Consider the following 21,095-nt stretch of genomic DNA (forward strand, 5'->3'; position numbering starts at 1 on the left):
AAGCATCTGGGAAGGCGGCGAACACCGACAGCCTCTTCGTTGGGAGCACACGGAAGCCAAGCGCAAACAGCGGAAGGAGCGCACGACAACCAAGCACCCCGCCCACCCACTGTGTGAGACAAGGGACAACATTGGAGTGGATGAAATCGGGAAGTCACGACACTGTCACGATTCATCTCGTACCCAATACTCCGGTTAACAATCCGTGACCCACACACATTGCCCCATTTATGGCAGGCCGGGGAGGGGCAGGAGGTGTAAGGCCAGGAAATTGGGCTGGGATTTGGGGGGTGCAGGGGACGTCAGGAACTTGGGCGGGGAGCTCTATCCTGTCTGGAGTCAGCAAAGTTTTTTTTAAAAACAACTGGATGGTTTGCTGGGCTGCTTCAGTGTGGGACTGCAGTCCGGTGTAGGCTAGATCAGGGTTTGCTCCCCTGAAGCACATTAGTGAAATGGAGGTGTTATTACAACAATCCGGCAGCTTCCTTGGTGGTAGTCAGCCCACAAATTAAAAGATTTATTGGAATGGGTTTGACAAGTTGCAGTGGTGATAACCTCACACCCTGGGTTGTTCAGCCAGGACTAAGAGCATTGAGCTGCTGTATGTACATGCAATCATTGACCAATACATTAAGCTCTGTCTGATGTGTATATTACCCACCTCCTGAGGGAGAGATCACCTGGATCGTACAGCACAGGGCAGGGCATGGGGTTGTGAATGTTTAAAAATGTATAGAGACATTGAAGTTGAGAACGTGGGAATTGTATAGGGACAGTATAAGCTAACAAAGAATTCATGGAGGATTAGCCATGACATCTCAGACTCGAGACTGCGAAATGTTACAACACTAACACATATTGAAACAAAACCCACAGCTTGCAGAAAAACCTCAAGGTCTTATTAAAATCATGTTATTAACCTGAAACATTAACAGAAGGTCTTTGTTTAAAATCAGACCATACTTAGGTCGGCTTATGAGTGGACAAAGGGAAAGAGGGATCAAAAGAGATAGGCTGAACTAGGATGTCACTCTAGCCCTATCTTGTTATCTTTTGCCGAAAATGTATAACTGTCGTCCCTTTACAATGTAACGTCACTTTGTCCGTAGGAAGTGGATGCGTTCTATCAGAGTTGCATTCCTTCTGTCTGATAAGGTCCCCGATCGGGATTTGCTTTTTAAATAAAAGCTTGCTTTGTTTAAAGCACAAACGGTATTCGTTTCAGTAATTTTGCTGAACCAGATTGAGGTAAAAGAATCCAGAAATCAACAGGGTTCTTGGTTCAACCTCTGCTCCCAGTTACAGTAATGAAGCGATTGGGAGTATGGTGAAGGTACAAACCATTGTGGAAGGAATACAAGGTTTTATTACAGCTCCAGTCAGTGATGCTAACCCCAGAACCAAACCCAAAAATGACAGCACTCCAAGATAAATAACGCTGTATTATTGGAAATGATCAAACAGTACAATAGGACTAATCTCAAACACCAAATAATTAAAACACTCAATTATTCCATTTATTTTAGGTAGAAAATATTGAATATAAAAGCAGTGCTGAGCAAGAACCTGCATCAGTAAAAACATTGGCTCTCTATTTAGTGCGAAATCGGAGAGCAGAATTTAAACCAGCGGGCATGTGCATCAGGAAGGCACTTTCAGTTTTCTGATCCACATCCTTCACACAGATCCCGCCCCCGCCACACACACACACACACACACACACACACACACACACACCCCCCCTCCACACTCACCCCCACACACACACCCCCACACACACACCCCCACACACACAGACCAGTGCAGGTCAGAGTGCTGACTGAACCCGGGCTGCTAAACAAAGAATCTCATTTGGAACTCAGCTCAATGCAGAGTCTGCTTTCCTCGAGTAGCCCTTTTTGCTTTATGGAGATTAAGGACAAGCGCCTCAACAAGCCCAGTCACTGCTGCCGCTTGGCCGCTGGGCCTGGTTGTCCACCCAATCCCGTACACGGGAAACTTCCACTCACCTGAAACACTCTGTTTGTAATTGTTCTGGACTTTTCCTTCGGTGCTTTCTGTTTGAAGTCAAAGGTGAGAGAATCAAACTGCTGGAGGCCTGACAACAGTAGTTCCCCCACGGGCTCAACGAGGAGCCCCAACCCCAGCAGGGAGAGGCTGCAGGGGGAAAGAATGCCCCCCGTCAGGAGCACAGCTCAGTCAGCCTGGAGATTTAGGCAGAGCGAGTGATTCTTTAGGCAGTAACAGTGAGGTCAGACTCAATTACTCCATCGTATGGCCAAACTAAAAAACGGCTTTAAAAATCCCTTCATTACATCATACTCAAATCTCAGAATGAGCACGCAGTCTGTCGTTATTTGGTAAAATTCTGAGGATCACAGGTCCCAATGCCCTCAGTATTTAGTTCTGAGAAAATAATTCTTGCTCCCAGCAGGTTTAGGAATAAGCATAACACACACAACCTAAAGTAAACACACGTTAGCAACAGGTGGAAAAGTTACACCAATGAACCAGGGGATATAGTCTTAGGATAAGGGGTAGGCCATTTAGGACTAAGATGAGGAGAAACTTCTTCACTTAGAGAGTTGTTAAACTGTGGAATTCCCTGTCAGAGTGTTGTTGATGCCAGTTCATTGGATATATTCAAGAGGGAGTTAGATATGGCCCTTACGGCTAAGGGGATCAAGGGGTATGGAGAGAAAGCAGGACAGGGGTACTGAGCGAATGATCAGCCATGATCTTATTGAATGGCGGTGCAGGCTTGAAGGGCCGAATGGCCTACTCCTGCACCTATTTTCTATGTTTCTATGAAACAGTTATTATTTTGCACACATTATAAAGTGAATTGATGGAAATACATTTGGTGAAGTCCAACCGACTCCCCCTCAGTCCATCCAACCGACCCTCAGCACGGGGGGAGGGGGGGGGCAAGAGAGGGGGAAGGGGGGCTCCCCAGAGAGAGAGAGAGGGGGAGGGGGGCCCCAAGAGAGAGGGAGGGGGCGGTGCAGGAGCTCAGGAGTGCCCTCATTCAGTGTACTTATTCCCTACACACCCATTACACATCCCGATCATTTATTGGTTGAGCAGCACGAGAAGTAGCCAAACGTCCAACCGAATATCTTAACTGATGGTTTGCCTTGATGGAATTTTATACATTATTTACAAGTTGCAGAGAGCTGCAGTATCAGAAATCACATGGTACAGGTGAAAGTGAAAGTGTGCTCCTAACTTCAGTACTCTGTGCTTTTCTCTGATCAATTCAACCAACACATCCAGGGCAGAGTAAGAATGTGTGAAGTCACATGGCAGGCTCTAAACTCCAGAGTGTCTCGTGATCCACTGCCGATACTTCGCAGCCCTGGTGTAAATTCCCGGTTTGTTCCTTCTCGCACATCCATCTCCCCAGCTGACAATTCCGGCTAAAAATACCTTGCCATTGCTCTCCACACTGGACAAGGGGCCTCCAGAGTCACCCTGCAAACACAGAGAAACCATGAGCACCATGGCTCTGAATATATCCTTGCTTATCACAGCTCAATCTCAACAACTGCATTGCTACAATTTGTGACTGCCAGCACTCCATGTCCTGGGACCATTCGATCCCGGTCTGGAATAGGAGAGACCGGCATCAAGTGCTGCAGCCCCACACACTCAGCTGCTGCTCCATGCGCGGCCACCAACAGCAACAGGCATCCGGAGGGAGGGAGGGAGGGAGGGAGGGAGTGAGAGAGAGTGGTGACCGCAACTCACTAACCCCCACCCCCCTGCTGACCCCACCCCTCACCGACCCCTCCGCCTCTCGCTGACCCCCGACCCCCACCTCGCTGTGGAGGGGGAACGCACGGCGGGAACTGAGAAGAATGGTTCAGCGCTCTCAGCTTTCTATTCACATGGCAGGGTTGCAGTGTGCAAACTTTTGACATTTCACCAAACTGCTGGAAACAGGATGAAATATAACTCACTTACTGTGTTGCTCAATTTGATTTTGCCTTTAATGAGGTAAATTTGGTAGATCTGACCTAGATACAGTTTAAAAAGAGGCAGCTTGTGCAGAGCACGGAGTGCAGCAGCAAAGAGTGGCATTCATGAGTTTAGTAAGTGGGTGAGTTTTAAGGGTTATTCTCTTTAAACCATTTGGAGGCTGGAGTAAATTGTTAGTAGCAATTGCCAGTAGCTTCTAAGTAGCAGTTTAATTTAAAGGGGAAAAGTTAAATAGTTGGGAATCTTACAGGTTTAGGCAGAGAAAGCTCGTGCAGAGCACGGAGTGCAGCAGCAAAGAGTGGCATTTGTGAGTTTGGTAAGTGGGTGAGTTCAGGCAAGTGCAGGGGGTGGCAGGTGCTGTTTTGTCTTGTTTTTCTTACCAGTGCTGATACTAGAGCAGCTGATAAAGAATACGAGATTAGGCGTCGGAGGCCCAGAGACCAGCCCAACCAGCTGCAGACAAAGATAGAGGGGTGCGAAATCAAGGTGTGACATCACAGCCAAACTGGTAAGTGGTTGGCTGTTCGACTGGTAAGTATAACTCTCTTTTAGACTGACTTTAAGATTGGTTTAATTGGTAGCGAACTACTAAGTAGCTGTTTGGTGTTCAAGTAAATTTTAGGAAGTAAATTAATTTAAGGGTTAAGTCATGGCAGGAGAGCTCGGACCCGTGTCATGTTCCTCCTGTGCTATGTGGGTGCTTCCAGTGTCCCTGACTACTATGTGTGCGGGAAGTGTGTCCAGCTACAGCTCCTGACAGACCACATGACGGCACTGGAGCTGCGGATTGACTCACTCTGGAGCTTGCGCGATGCTGAGAATGTTTGGATAGCACATTTAGTGAGTTGGTCACACCGCAGGTAAGGGTTAGGACGGAGTGAATGGGTGACCAAGAGACAAGGCAAGAGCAAGAAGGTAGTGCAGGAGTCCCCTGCAGTCATCTCCCTCCAAAACAGATATACCATTTTGGATACTGTTGGGGGAGATGACTTACCAGGGGAAGGCACCAGCAGCCAGGTTCATGGCACCGTGGGTGGCTCTGCAGCACAGAAGGGCGGGAAAAAGAGTGGGAGAGCTATAGTGATGGGGGACCCTATTGTAAGGGGAATAGATAGGAGCTTCTGCGGCTGCAACCGAGACTCCAGGATGGTATGTTGCCTCCCTGGTGCAAGGGTCAAGGATGTCTCTGAGCGGCTGCAGAGCATTCTGGAGAGGGAGGATGAACAGACAGTTGTCGTGGTACATATAGGTACCAACGATATAGGCAAGAAGTGGGAAGAGGTCCTACAAGCTGAATTTAGGGAGCTAGGAGTTAACTTAAAAAGTAGGACCTCAAAGGTAGTAATCTCTGGATTGCTACCAGTGCCACATGCTAATCAGAGTAGAGGGATCAGGATAGTTAGAATAAATACGTGGCTTGAGCAGTGGTGCAAGAGGGATGGATTCAAATTCCTGGGACATTGGAACCAGTTCTGGGGGAAGTGGGGCCTGTACAAAAGGGACGGTCTGCACTTGGGCAGGACTGGAACTGATGGTCTAGAGGTAACATTTGCGAATGCAGTTCGGGAGTGTTTAAACTAATATGGCAGGGGGATGGGAACCTATGCAGTGAGACAGGGCGAAGTAATATGGAGTCAGAAACAGATGGTAGAAAGGTAAAAAGCAATTGCGGAAGGCCGAGTAAACAAAGGCAAAAAACAAAAAGGGCCACACTACATCATAATTCTAAAAGGACAAAGGGTGTTAAAAAAACAAGCCTGAAAGCTTTGTGTCTTAATGCAAGGAGTATTAGTAATAAGGTGGATGAATTAACTGTGCAAATAGATGTTAACAGATATGATGTGATTGGGATTACAGAGACGTGGCTCCAGGATTATCAGGGCTGGGGACTCAACATCCAAGGGTATTTAACATTCAGGAACAATAGAATAAAAGGAAAAGGAGGTGGGGTAGCATTGCTGGTTAAAGAGGAGATTAATGCAATAGTTAGGAAGGACATTAGCTTGAATGATGTGGAATCTATATGGGTAGAGCTGCAGAACATCAAAGGGCAAAAAACATTAGTGGGAGTTGTGTACAGACCTCCAAACATTAGTAGAGATGTTGGGGAGGGCATCAAACAGGAAATTAGGGGTGCATGCAATAAAGGTGCAGCAATTATCATGGGTGATTTTAATATGCATATAGATTGGGCTGATCAAACTGGAAGCAATACAGTGGAGGAGGATTTCCTGGAGTGCATAAAGGATGGTTTACTAGACCAATATGTCGAGGAATCAACTAGGGGGGGAAGCCATCTTAGATTGGGTGTTGTGTAATGAGAGAGGATTAATTAGCAATCTCGTTGTGCGAGGCCCCTTGGGGAAGAGTGACCATAATATGGTGGAATTCTACATTAGGATGGAGAATGAAACAGTTAATTCAGAGACCATGGTCCAGAATTTAAAGGGTAACTTTGAAGGTACGAGGCATGAATTGGCTAGGATAGATTGGCGAATGATACTTAAGGGGTTGACAGTGGATGGGCAATGGCAGACATTTAGAGACCGCATGGATGAACTACAACAATTGTACATCGCTGTCTGACGTAAAAATAAAAAGGGGAAGGTGGCTCAACGGTGGCTATCAAGAGAAATCAGGGATAGTATTAAAGCCAAGGAAGAGGCATACAAATTGGCCAGAAATAGCAGCGAACCCGGGGACTGGGAAAAATTTAGAACTCAGCAGAGGAGGACAAAGGGTTTGATTAGGGCAGGGAAAATAGAGTACGAGAGGAAGCTTGCAGGGAACATTAAAATGGACTGCAAAAGCTTCTATAGATATGTAAAGAGAAAAAAGTTAGTAAAGACAAACGTAGGCCCCCTGCAGTCAGAATCAGGGGAAGTCATAACGGGGAACAAAGAAATGGCAGACCAATTAAACTAGTACTTTGGTTCGGTATTCACTAAGGAGGACACAAACAACCTTCCGGATATAAAAGGGGTCAGAGGGTCTAGTAATGAGGAACTGAGGGAAATCCTTATTCGTCGGGAAATTGTGTTGGGCAAATTGATGGGATTGAAGGCCGATAAATCCCCAGGGCCTGATGGTCTGCATCCCAGAGTACTTAAGGAGGTGGCCTTGGAAATAGCAGATGCATTGACAGTCATTTTCCAACATTCCATAGACTCTGGATCAGTTCCTATCGAGTGGAGGGTAGCCAATGTAACCCCACTTTTTAAAAAAAGGAGGGAGAGAGAAAAGAGGGAATTATAGACTGGTCAGCCAGACATCGGTAGTGGGTAAAATGATGAAATCAATTATTAAGGATGTCATAGCAGCGCATTTGGAAAGAGGTGACATGATAGGTCCAAGTCAGCATGGATTTGTGAAAGGGGAATCATGCTTGACAAATCTTCTGGAATTTTTTGAGGATGTTTCCAGTAGAGTGGACAAGGGAGAACCAGTTGATGTGGCATATTTGGACTTTCAGAAGGCTTTCGGCAAGGTCCCACGCAAGAGATTAATGTGCAAAGTTAAAGCACATGGGATTGGGGGTAGTATGCTTTCGTGGACTGAGAACTGTTTGGCAGACATGAAGCAAAGAGTAGGAGTAAATGGGTACTTTTCAGAATGGCAGGCAGTGACTGGTGGGGTACCACAAGGTTCTGTGCTGGGGCCCCAGCTGTTTACACTGTATATTAATGATTTAGACGAGGGGATTAAATGTAGTATCTCCAAATTTGCGGATGACACTAAGTTGGGTGGCAGTGTGAGCTGCGAGGAGGATGCTATGAGGCTGCAGAGTGACTTGGATAGGTTAGGCGAGTGGGCAAATGCATGGCAGATGAAGTATAATGTGGATAAATGTGAGGTTATCCACTTTGGTGGTAAAAAGAGACAGACTATTATCTGAATGGTGACAGATTAGGAAAAGGGGTGGTGCCACGAGACCTGGGTGTCATGGTACATCAGTCATTGAAGGTTGGCATGCAGGTACAGCAGGCGGTTAAGAAAGCAAATGGCATGTTGGCCTTCATAGCGAGGGGATTTGAGTACAGGGGCAGGGAGGTGTTACTACAGTTGTACAGGGCCTTGGTGAGGCCACACATGGAGTATTGTGTATAGTTTTGGTCTCCTAACTTGAGGAAGGACATTCTTGCTATTGAGGGAGTGCAGTGAAGGTTCACCAGACTGATTCCCGGGATGGCGGGACTGACATATCAAGAAAGACTGGATCAACTGGGCTTGTATTCACTGGAGTTCAGAAGAATGAGGGGATCTCATTGGAACTTTTAAAATTCTGACGGGGTTAGACAGGTTAGATGCAGGAAGAATGTTCCCAATGTTGGGGAAGTCCAGAACTAGGGGTCACAGTCCAAGGATAAGGGGTAAGCCATTTAGGACCGAGATGAGGAGAAACTTCTTCACCCAGAGAGTGGTGAATCTGTGGAATTCTCTACCACAGAAAGTTATTGAGACCAATTCACTAAATATATTCAAAAAGGAGTTAGATATAGTCCTTACTACTAGGGGGATCAAGGAGTATAGCCAGAAAGCAGGAAATGGGTAATGAAGTTGCATGTTCAGCCATGAACTCATTGAATGGCGGAGCAGGCTCGAAGGGCCAAATGGCCTACTCCTGCACCTATTTTCTATGTTTCCATGTTTTGAAATTTCTGCGGGTAAACCAGTGTCTGTAGAGACACAGAGACTGGGTCACCACGGAGCATCAGTGAGGGCACGGGGCGAGGGGGTCGGCTGGGGCACGGGGGCAGCCTGAGAGGGGAAGGGACTGGCTACAGGCACAGCCATGCGTCACCACGTAAGCCCCCACCCAGGGCCTGTGTTTCCTTCCCCCTCCCGCCTGGGCCCGTGAAGCTCTGCCTCCCATCCCCACCCACCCCCCTTGATTTGCTCCCCCCACACCTCCCTCCGTGTGTATAGAACAGATTGTTGGAGTGCTGCGAGGTGAGCTTACCTGACAGGCGTCGATGCCCCCGCTCAGATATCCAGCGCACAACATGCGCGGGGTCACAATGCTGCTCAGCAAATTATTACAGACACTTCTCTTGAGGATTCGTAACTCAGCTTTCTGCAATACTTTGGCGTCAGGACCTAAAGGAGGAGGAGAGGAGGATGATACACATCAAGCCCCCTGGTTCACTCAAGTTACTAATACAGCAGAGGCTTCGCCATCAAAGTCAGGATCCTGGCAGCAGCAATGCGTATAGGAAGATACCTCTGTACCCAGTGACATCAGCCTGCTCCAGGAACATGGCTAGCTCCCTTTTTGAATTGTAATGAATTGATACCCACTGCATGAGCTGGAAAATTATTCCAAAGGTCTGTAAACCTCTGGGAAAACAAAAACCTCCCCACATCCAACATAACTCCTCATTGGGTCTTCTCCACCCTCCAACTCAACATCCCAACTCCCCAAATCTTCAAGACATCTGTCCTAATTCCAATCCTACATAGTCAGCAAGAAATCCAACAGGGAATTCAGAAGAAACGTCTTTACCCAGAGAGTGGCGAGAATGTGGAACTCTCAGACACAGAGTGGTTGAAGCGAATAGTATCGATGCATTTAAGGGGAGGCTGTACAAGCATGAGGAAGAAGGAAATAGAGAGTTATGCTGATAGATGTAGATGAGGAAAGACAGGAGGAGGCTCGTGTGGAGCATAAACGCTGACATGGATTGTTTGGGTCGAATGGCCTGTTTCTGTGCCATATAGAAACATAGAAAATAGTAGGCAGCCATTCGGCCCTTCGAGTCTGCACCACCATTCAATATCATGGCTGATCCTCTAGCTCAACACCATACCCCACTTTTTCCCTATACACCTTGATGCTTTTTGTTTCTAGAAATCTATCGATCTCCCTCTTAAACATATTCAGTGACTTGGCTTCCACAGCCTTCTGTGGTAGAGAATTCCACAGGGTCACCACCCTCAAAGTGAAAATATTTCTCTTCATCTCGGTCCTAAATTTCGTACCCTATATCCTGAGACTGTGGTCCCCTTGTTCTAGACTTCCCAGCCAGAGGTAACATACTCCCTGCATCCAGTCTGTCCAACCCCGTCAGAATTTTATACGGTTCAATGATCCCCTCTCATTCTTCTAAACGCTAGTGAAAAAATACGAGTAGTAGAAGCAGGCCATACGGTCCCTCAAGCCTGCTCCGCTATTTAATACGATGATGGCTGATCCGATCATGGACTCAACTCCACTTCCCCGCCCGCTCCCCATAACCCCTTATCGTTAAGAAACTGTCTATTTCTGTCTTAAATTTATTCAATGTCATAGAAACAGAAAATAGTTGCAGGAGTAGGCCATTCTGCCCTTCGATCCTGCACCACCATTCAATATGATCGTGGCTGATCATGCAACTTCAGTACCCCATTCCTGCTTTCTCTCCATACCCCTTGATCCCTTTAGCCGTAAGGGCCACATCTAACTCCCTTTTGAATATATCTAATGAACTGACCAACTTTCTGTGGTAGAGAATTCCACAGGTTCACAATTCTGAGTGAAGAAGCTTCTCCTCATCTCGTTCCTACATGGCTTATCCCTTATCCTTAGACTGTGACCCCTGGTTCTGGACTTCCCCAACATCGGGACCATTCTTCCTGCATCTAACCTGTCCAATCCCATTAGAATTTTGTATGTTTCTATGAGATGCCCCCTCATTCTTCTAAATTCCAGTGAATACAAGCCTAGTCAATCCAGTCTTTCTTCATATGTCAGTCCTGCCATCCCGGGAATTAGTCTGGTGAACCTTCGCTGCACTCCCTCAATAGCAAGAATGTCCTTCCTCAGATTTGGAGACCAAAACTGAACACAATATTCAAGATGTGGTCTCACCAATGCCCTGTATAACAGCAGTAAAACCTCCCTGCTCCTATACTCAACTCCTCTCGCTATGAAGGCCATCTTTGCCTGCTGTACCTGCATCCCAACTTTCAATGAATGATGTACTATGACATCCAGGTCTCGTTGCTTCCACAGCTTGTCCCAGCTCTCTCAGGCAGCGAATTCCACAGATTTACAACCCTCAGAAGAAATTTCTTCTCATCTCGGTTTTAAATGGGCAGCCCCTTATTCTAAGATCATGCCCTCTTGTTCTGGTCTCCCCCATCAGTGGAAACATCCTCTCTGCATCCACCTTGTCAAGCCCTTTCATAATCTATATGTTTCGATAAGATCACCTCTCATTCTTCTGAATTCCAATGAGTAGAGGCTCAACCTACTCAACCTTTCCTCATAAGTCAACCCCTTCATCTCCGGAATCAGCCTCGTGAACCTTCTCTGAACTGCCTCCAAAGCAAGTACATCCTTTTGTAAATATGGAAGCCAAAAGTAGTCCCTAGTCAACCCAATCTCTCCTCATAAGACAGTCCTGCCATCCCAGGAATCAGTCTGGTGAACCTTCGCTGCACTCCCTCTATAGCACGTACATCCTTTCTTAGGTAAGGAGACAAAAACTGCACACAATACTCCAGGTGCAGTCTCACCAAGGCTCTCTATAACTGTAGTAAGACATCCTTGTTCCAGTACTCAAATCCTCTTGCAATGCAAAAATCAAAAAAGGGCCACATTCCAGCAAAATTCTAAAGAGACAAAGTGTGATAAAAAGACAAGCCTGAAGGCTCTGTGCCTCAATGCGAGGAGTATTCGTAATAAGGTGGACGAATTAACTGCGCAGGCAGCTAGTAACGAATATGATATAATTGGCATCACGGAGACATAGCTCCAGGGTGACCAAGGCTGGGAACTCAACATCCAGGGGTATTCAACATTTAGTAAGGATAGACAGAAAGGAAAGGGAGGTGGGGTAGTGTTGCTAGTTAAAGAGAATATTAACGCAATAGTAAGGAAGAACATCAGCTTGGATGATGTGGAATCTGTATGGGTGGAGCTGCGGAATGCCAAAGGGCAGAAAACGCTAGTGGGAGTTGTGTACAGACCACCAAACAGTAGGAGGGGGGTTGGGGACAGCATCAAACAAGAAATTAGGGATGCGTGCAACAAAGGTACAGTAGTTATCATGGGCGACTTTAATCGACATATAGATTGGGCTAACCAAACTGGTAGCAATATGGTGGAGGAGGATTTCCTGGAATGTATTAGGGATGGTTTTCTAGACCAATATGTCAAGGAACCAACAAGAGGCTGGCCATCCTAGACTGGGTGATGTGTAATGAGAAAAGACTAATTAGCAATCTTGTTGTGGGAGGCCCCTTGGAGAATGGTGACCATAATATGGTAGAATTCTTTATTAAGATGGAGAGCGACACAGTTCATTCAGAGACTAGGGTCCTGAACTTAAGGAAAGGTAACTTCGATGGTATGAGACGTGAATTGGCTAGAATAGACTGCCAAATGATACTTAAAGGGTTGACGGTGGATAGGCAATGGCAAACATTTAAAGATCACATGGATGAACTTCAGCAATTGTACATCCCTGTCTGGAATAAAAATAAAACAGGGAAGATAGCTCAACCGTGGCTAACAAGGGACTGGGAGAAATTTATAATTCAGCAGAGGAGGACAAAGGGTTATAATTAGGAGGGGGAAAATAGAGTATGAGAGGAAGCTTTCTGGGAACATAAAAACTGACTGCAAAAGCTTCTATAGATATGTGAAGAGAAAAAGATTAGTGAAGACAAACATAGGTCCCTTGCAGTCAGAATCAGGTGAATTTATAATGGGGAACAAAGAAATGGCAAACCATTGAACAAATACTCTGGTTCTGTCTTCACGAAGGAAGACACAAATAGCCTTCCAGAAATACTAGGGGACCGAGGGTCTAGCGAGAAGGAGGAACTGAAGGAGATCCTTATTCGTCAGGAAATTGTGTTCGGAAAATTGATGGGATTGAAGGTCGATAAATCCCCAGGGCCTGATCGTCTGCATTCCGGAGTACTTAAGGAAGTAGCCCAGAAATAGTGGATGCATTGGTGATCATTTTCCAACAGTCTATCGACTCTGGATCAGTTCCTATAGATTGGAGGGTAGCTAATGTAACACCACTTTTTAAAAAAGGAGGGAGAAAGAAAACAGGAAATTATAGACTGGTTAGCCGGACATCAGTAATGGGGAAAATGTTGGAATCAATTATTAAAGATGAAATAGCAGCACATTTGGAAAGCAGTGACAGGATCGGTCCAAGTCAGCATGGATTTAAGAAAGGGAAATCATGCTTGACAAATCTTCTAGAATTTTTTGAGGATGTAACTAGTAGAGTGGACAAGGGAGAACCAGTGGATGTGGTGTATTTGGACTTTCAAAAGACTTTTGACAAGGGCTCACACAAGAGATTGGTGTGCAAAATTAAAGCACATGGTATTGGGGGTAATGTATTGACGTGGATAGGGAACTGGTTGGCAGACAGGAAGCAGAGAGTAGGGATAAACGGGTCCTTCTCAGAATGGCAGGTAGTGACTAGTGGGGTGCCGCAGGGCTCAGTGCTGGGACTACAATATACATCAATGATTTAGATGAAGGAATTGAGTGTAATATCTCAAAGTTTTCAGATGACACTAAGCTGCGTGGCGGTGTGAGCTGTGAGGATGCTAAGAAGCTGCAGGATGACTTGGACAGGTTAGGTGAGTGGGAAAATGTATGGCAGATGCAGTATAATGTGGATAAATGTGAGGTTATCCACTTTGGTGGCAAAAACATGAAGGCAGATTATTATCTGAATGGCGGCAGATTAGGAAAAGGGGAGGTGCAACGAGACCTGGGTGTCATGGTACATCAGTAATTGAAAGTTGGCATGCAGGTTCAACAGGCGGTGAAGAAGACAAATGGTATGTTGGCCTTCATAGCTAGGGGATTTGAGTATAGGAGCAGCGAGGTCTTAATGCAGTTGTACAGGGCCTTGTTGAGGCCTCACCTGGAATAGTGTGTTCCGTTTCGGTCTCCTAATCTGAGGAAGGACGTTCTTGCTATTGAGGGAGTGTAGCGAAGGTTCACCAGATGGATTCCCAGGATGGCGATAGTGACATATGAGGCGAGATTGGATCGACTGGGCCTGTATTCACTGGAGTTTAGAAGAATGAGAGAGGATCTCATAGAAACATATTAAATTCTGATGGGACTGGACAGGTTAGATGCAGGAAGAATGTTCCCGATGTTGGGGAAGTCCAGAACCAGGGATCACAGTCTAAGGATAAGGGGTAAGCCATTTAGGACCAAGATGAGGAGAAACTTCTTCACTCAGAGTTGTTAACCTGTGGAATTCTCTACCGCAGAGAGTTGTTGATGCCAGTTCATTAGATATATTCAAGAGGGAGTTAGATATGGCCCTGACGGCAAAAGGGATCAAGGGGTATGGAGAGAAAGCAGGAAAGGGATACTGAGGTGAATGATCAGCCATGATCTTATTGAATGGTGGTGCAGGCTCGAAGGGCTGAATGGCCTACTCCTGCACCTATTTTCTATGTTTCTATATTTACTACCTAGGAGTGCCTACTTTATAATCTTTTTCCTAGCTCCCGAAAATCTGCCTGCAGGTCCTCATCCCTCTTTCTACCTATGTCGTTGATACCGATATGGATCACGACCTAGAATCATATAAATTTACAGCACGGAAGGAGGCCGTTTTGACTCATCATGTCCTCGCCGGCCAACCAAGAGCCACCCAGCCTAATCCCACTTTCCAGCTCTTCTTCCGTAGATCTGTAGATTACAGCATTTTAAGTGCACATCCGAGTATTTTTTAAATGTGGTGAGCGTTTCTGCCTTTCAGGCAGTGAGTTCCAGACCCATCACCCTCGGTGAAAAAATTTATCCTCACATCCCCTCTAAACCTCCCCCCATTAATTTAAATCTCTGCCCCCTGGTTGTTGACCGCTCCGCCAAGGGAAACAAGTCCTTCCTCTCCACTTCATCCAGGCTCCTCATAATTTTATACACCCCAATCAGGTCTCCCCTCAACTTGCTCTGTTCCAAAGAAAACAGACCCAGCATCTCCAATCTTTCCTCATAGCCAAAATTCTCCAGTCCAGGCAACATTTTTGTAAATCTCCTCTGCACCCTCTCCTGTGAAATCACATTTTTCCTGTAATGTGGTGACCAGAGCTGCACACAATACTCCAGCTGCAGCCTAACCAGTGTTTTATACAGTTCAAGCAGAATCTCCTTGCTCTTGTATTCCATGCCTCGACTTATAAAGGCAAGTATTGCATACTGACTGTCCTTGATTAATCCGCATCTGTCTGTTCACCTTCCCCCCTCAATGCCCTGCAGCCGCTGAGTGACAGATTGACCCTGGCACCAGGGAGGCAACATACCATCCTGGAATCACGTCTAATTAAATCAAACATTACCTATATTCGAGCGGCAGCCACACCAGAAGGTCACACGATCAATCACAGCTCAAGCAGAAACTTACTCTGTTTGCAAAAAAAATAAACATTTTTGGACCTCAAAGATTTCTTTTGGTTTCAGTCCAATTCCAACGAGTAGCAGCGAAGGTTAGTGACTGGGATCTTATTTCAGGACTGGTCGTTTTCAGTCACTTCCTTTGGATCCAAAACTGAAGGTCCCCAGGAAGGGCTGCTGCTATAAATATTCCTGCTGCACAACACAGATCACTGCCTTGAATTGGACAGTGTATTGTGTGTGTTTCACTCCAGGTTAGATCAACAGCAGAAACAGAAGTAAATGACATCAGATTCATCTGCTGCAAGCTACTCGCATCACTCACCATTTTCCTTCAGTTTGCCCCAGCCCGTGACCCAGGTGGATTTTCCCACAGGGAAGTTGTGCGATGCGTCCGGGAGGCAGATGGGTTGAATGACGCTGGTGAAAGGCACGGGACTAACCAACTCCAACAGGGCGATGTCATTATCGAATGTCTGCTTATTGTAAGACTCGTGAATGATGATCCGTTTGATGTCCCTCTTCACCACTAGGTCATTCAAAACCAGCTGAACATGGAGCCCAAGATATGCCACCCAGACATTGGGATCGGAATATCTGCAGGAACAAAATCCATCAGGACAGGTTAGTAAGGGAGAGAGAGCGTCAGAGAGATGGTAGAACAAAGGTTGCAGTGGAGGTGGACACAGGTGATGAAGGTGAAAGGAAGTTCCTCAGCTGAAAAGATGTGCTTTGTGGCGTTCCACGGGGGCAATGCTGGGCCTCTCATTTACAGTATGATCTGGATTTTGGAATTCAAGGAACAAAACTGAAATTTGTTAATGGCGCCAAATTGGGGCATGACCAAAACTTCAGGTGGTCACAGAGACGTTAGCAGGGTGGGCAAATCAGGGCAGATGCAGTTCAATGTCGAAAAATATAAAGAAATACACTTTGAATGCAATGGAGAAAGGAAATACATATTAAATTGTAATATTTGAATTGGAGAAGAGCAGAGGGAGCTGGTGCACAAATCCACAGGTCAGTAAAGGCGGCAGTGTGAACAGATTGAGGTAGAAATTGCCCTCCGCCCGAAACGGGGCGCACCTACCATTTTTGAAGTGTTCTCCGGCGAAATTCCAGTGGGGTGGGACGGAGGGGCCGCGCTGATGGGGAGGACCGCTGCGAACTCTGCATTCATTTTAGTTTGGGCCACTGGGCCACAAGGGAGGGTTGCAGCCTGGCACCCAAGAGGGGAGGGCCTGTTGGCAGCCCGGCTGAACCAGAGGGCATAATTGTCGGCCCGACCTGGCAGTTGGCCAGCAAAAAAAAAAAAACATGGTGGCTGCCCTCCCCTTGAGAGAGGGCACCGACAGAAAAAGCTGTCGGGGGCACCGGCCCAGAGAGAGGCTGCTTCCACGGGGCAATTTTGCGAGATGGTCCCCTCCTCACCAGATGGTAAGGGGTCGGCGCAGGAAAACGAGAATCCGTGGCCATTCCACACCACCCCATGGCCGCTGCTTTCTGGTGGTCAGAGACCTGATCGAAAGGGCAATTTCAGCCCTTTGGGGTTCACGAGGGGGGGGGGGGGGGTTTTCACGGGGTGAATGGTGCGTCTCATTATCTCATACATGATCGGGTTATGATGAAGTAACGAGAGAGGCTGTTCCCATGGGCACGAAGACAGAGAAAGGCACAAAAGGGGAGGTTAGAATAACATCCCTTAACGCAAACTGGGGTCAGCATTTTGTGCCACAAACTGTTGAATCAGAGTCTATTAATGGTTCTGTAAACAAGTTTGTTGCTTTAAAAGGAGAAATATTAAAAAGTAAGGAGACGAGTGGGGAATGGGATTCGTTCGGAGGGATTGGGGAGCAAGTGGACAGTGCGATTAGAGACAGATTGTACCCGAACTGGATCATTCTGTCCCTTCCTCCACTTAATCCTACCCCGTCTCCCCCCCGCCCGGCCCCCCATATCTCTCTTTCTTTCTTCCCCCCTACCCACTTCCCCCAGGGAGCCCGATACGAGAAAGGCCAACTCCCAGTGCAGCGCCCCCTGGACTGGAGGATAATCTCTCCGAGTTTACGAGCAGTAAGCTGGGCACTGACCTGATGCTTGGTTCATCCTGGAAGCAATGTGCCGCCGACACCAGCCAACTGTTGGAGATCACCGAGGCTCCACACGTGCTTCCAAACCTCTTCAGATGGAGGCTGACCTGCCAGGGCCATTCGCCAATCTCGGCATCCACGCCTCCCACGATACGAGAGTGTTTGTACGGCCGAGACCCGCAATCTGCAGACACGTCATCGGAGTTAGAGCAGTCGAACCTACCCTCGCCTCTCTCCCCAACCCCAGGCTCCCGCTCCTGCTCACCAAGGAAATGAGCACAAACTAACAGCTCGGGAACAGGCCGATCTTGGGGCTGTGTCTGTTAGTCGTGTAGTCAATGTTCATTCACTTGAAGCCACAGGACACAGAGATTTTACTTTAATTATGCGTTCTGATTAAATTTAAGCAACTTTATATTGCACAATTCAATTCGAAAGCAGCAAGTAATTTGGATTTTCAACAGACATCCCAGACTCGCCCAAATGTTACCTCACACACTGTACCCCATTCAACTCCACCACCCCCTCACATAATGTACCCCATCCAACTCCCCACCCCCTCACACACACTGTACCACATTCAACTCCCCACCCCCTCACACACACTGTACCACATTCAACTCCCCACCCCTCACACACACTGTACCCCATTCAACTCCCCACCCCCTCACACTGTACCCCATCCAACTCCCCACCCCCTCACACACTGTACCCCATCCAACTCCCCACCCCCTCACATACTGTACCCCATCCAACTCCCACCCCCTTCTCACACACTGTACCCCATCCAACTCCCACCCCCTCACACACACTGTAGCCCATCCAACTCCCCACCCCCTCACATACACTGTACCCCATCCAACTCCCCACCCCCTCACACACAATGTACCCCATCCAACTCCCCACCCCCTCACACACACTGTACCCCATCCAACTCCCCACCCCCTCACATACACTGTACCCCATCCAACTCCCCACCCCCTCACACACATTGTACCCCATTCAACTCCCCACCCCCTCACACACACTGTACCCCATCCAACTCCCCACCCCCTCACACACACTGTACCCCATTCAACTCCCCACCCCCTCACACACACTATACCCCATTCAACTCCCCACCCCCTCACACACACTGTACCCCATTCAACTCCCCACCCCCTCACACACACTGTACCCCATCCAACTCCCCACCCCCTCACACACACTGTACCCCATTCAACTCCCCACCCCCTCACACACACTGTACCCCATCCAACTCCCCACCCCCTCACACACAGTACCCCATCCAACTCCCCACCCCCCCACACACACTGTACCCCATACGGGTCATCGGCTCAGTACAGATCGTGTGCCCCACCCCCCCGCCCCCCAGTGGAGAGGTAGAGAGATGGAGCCCCCCCCCCCCCGCAGTGCGGAGGGATGGTGTGATCCCCTCAGTGGGGAGAGATGGAGTGACCCCCTCCCCCAGTGTGGAGCGATGGAGCCCCCCGCCCTCAGTGCAGAGTGATGGTGTGACCCCCCCAGTGGGGAGCAATGGTGTGACCACTCTTTCTCCCCCCCCCCCAGTGGGGAGTGATGGTGTGACCTCTTTCCTCCCCCCCCCCCCGCATTGGGGAGCGATGGTGTGACCTCTTCCTCCCCCCCCCCATTGGGGAGCGATGGTTTGACCACTCCCCCCCTCAGTGCAGAGTGATGGTGTGACCCCTCCCCCAGTGGAGTAGGTGATAGATTTGGGTGAACCCTCAGTGTTGCTGGACACAGAACGCTAATGGGTTGGGATACAACACCATGAACACTTACTGCAATGCTGCTCATCAGAATTGTCTGCACAATCTTTGGTTCCATCACACTCCGGATTTTTCTTCGGGATGCAGAGATCATTCTTGCATTTGTATGTGTAAGCAGTGCAGGGCACTGAGCTCGCAGCTACAAGGGCGAAACAAACATACTCAGTATGCAGACTGATCTCCCGCACCACAGCTCAATCTGTCCTCATCAATACACCCAATAGATTCCTGTAAAAACTTGCAGCAATGTAAAGCAACAAAGCAATGGTCAGTGGCCAACTCTCCTCCCTGGGCAGGTACAGCACGGGTTAGATACAGAATAACCCTCCCTTCTATACTGTCCCATCAAACACTCCCAGGGCGGGTACAGCAGGGGTTAGATAGAGAGTAATTTTCCGAGTGGGAGATAGGGATCCAAGCTGCTTACTGTTACTGCAGTCCTTCTCATCAGTTCGGTCCCCGCACTCATCCACCAGATTGCATTTCTGTTCCTCAGGGATACATTTCCGTTCTCACATTTCATCTCATCAGGTTCACATTCTGAAAGATACAATAGTATATCAAACACTGAAACACACTCCAGTGTTCGTTGGGTCTCTTCCTGGATTACGCACATAGTCTGGAGTGTGGGAGGGGAAAGGAGCGTGGGAGGGGAAAGGAGCGTGGGAGGGGAAGGTGGGAGGGGAAAGGGGGGGGGAGGGGAGGGTGGGAGGGGAAAGGGGGGAGCGTGGGGGGGAAAAGGGGGAGCGTGGGGGGGAATGGAGGGGAAAGGGGGGGGGGAAAGGGGGGGAGGGGAGCGTGGGAGGGGAAAGGGGGGGAGGGGAGCGTGGAGGGGAAAGGGGGGGAGGGGAGCGTGGGAGGGGAAAGGGGGGAGGGGAGCGGAGGGGAAAGGGGGGAGGGAGCGTGGGAGGGGAAAGGGGGGAGGGGAGCGTGGGAGGGGAAAGGGGGGAGGGGAGCGTGGGAGGGGGAAGGGGGGAGGGGAGCGTGGGAGGGGAAAGGGGGGGAGGGGAGCGTGGGAGGGGAAAGGGGGGGAGGGGAGCGTGGAGGGGAAAGGGGGGAGGGGAGCGTGGGAGGGGAAAGGGGGGGAGGGGAGCGTGGGAGGGGAAAGGGGGGGAGGGGAGCGTGGGAGGGAAAGGGGGGGAGGGGAGCGTGGGAGGGGAAAGGGGGGAGGGGAGCGTGGGAGGGGAAAGGGGGGAGGGGAGCGTGGGAGGGGAAGGGGGGGAGGGGAGCGTGGGAGGGGAAAGGGGGGGAGGGGAGCGTGGGAGGGGAAAGGGGGGGAGGGGAGCGTGGGAGGGAAAGGGGGGGAGGGGAGCGTGGGAGGGGAAAGGGGGGGAGGGGAGCGTGGGAGGGGAAAGGGGGGGAGGGGAGCGTGGGAGGGGAAAGGGGGGAGGGGAGCGTGGGAGGGGAAAGGGGGGGAGGGGAGCGTGGGAGGGAAAGGGGGGAGGGGAGCGTGGGAGGGGAAAGGGGGGGAGGGGAGCGGGGGAGGGGAAAGGGGGGAGGGGAGCGTGGGAGGGGAAAGGGGGGGAGGGGAGCGTGGGAGGGGAAAGGGGGGGAGGGGAGGGGAGGGGAAAGGGGGGGGAGGGGAAAGGGGGGAGGGGAAGGGGGGGAGGGGAAAGGGGGGGAGGGGAGCGTGGGAGGGGAAAGGGGGGGGAGGGGAGGGTGGGAGGGGAAAGGGGGGGGAAGGGGGAGGGGGGGAGGGGAAAGGGGGGAGGGGGAGGGGGGAGGGAAAGGGGGGGAGGGGAAAGGGGGGGAGGGGAAAGGGGGGGAGGGGAAAGGGGGGGAGGGGAAGGGGGGAGGGAAAGGGGGGGAGGGGAAAGGGGGGGAGGGGAAAGGGGGGGAGGGGAAAGGGGGGGAGGGGAAAGG

General features: G+C 49.2%; 1 protein-coding gene across 1 annotated transcript in view; it reads right to left on the reverse strand.

Moving 5' to 3' along the window:
• Window positions 1-1,776: 1,776 nt before the first annotated feature.
• Window positions 1,777-21,095, reverse strand: part of st14b (ST14 transmembrane serine protease matriptase b) — a 24,607-nt gene continuing 5,288 nt past the window's right edge. The window contains 7 exon segments of the mRNA XM_070892813.1: window positions 1,777-3,474; window positions 8,942-9,078; window positions 15,678-15,949; window positions 17,443-17,626; window positions 19,246-19,371; window positions 19,660-19,737; window positions 19,740-19,772. Coding sequence (XP_070748914.1) covers window positions 3,313-3,474; window positions 8,942-9,078; window positions 15,678-15,949; window positions 17,443-17,626; window positions 19,246-19,371; window positions 19,660-19,737; window positions 19,740-19,772 — 992 coding nt within the window. The 3' untranslated portion in view covers window positions 1,777-3,312.

The sequence above is a fragment of the Pristiophorus japonicus genome, chromosome 11, assembly GCF_044704955.1.
Source record: "Pristiophorus japonicus isolate sPriJap1 chromosome 11, sPriJap1.hap1, whole genome shotgun sequence".
Taxonomy (NCBI): domain Eukaryota; kingdom Metazoa; phylum Chordata; class Chondrichthyes; family Pristiophoridae; genus Pristiophorus; species Pristiophorus japonicus.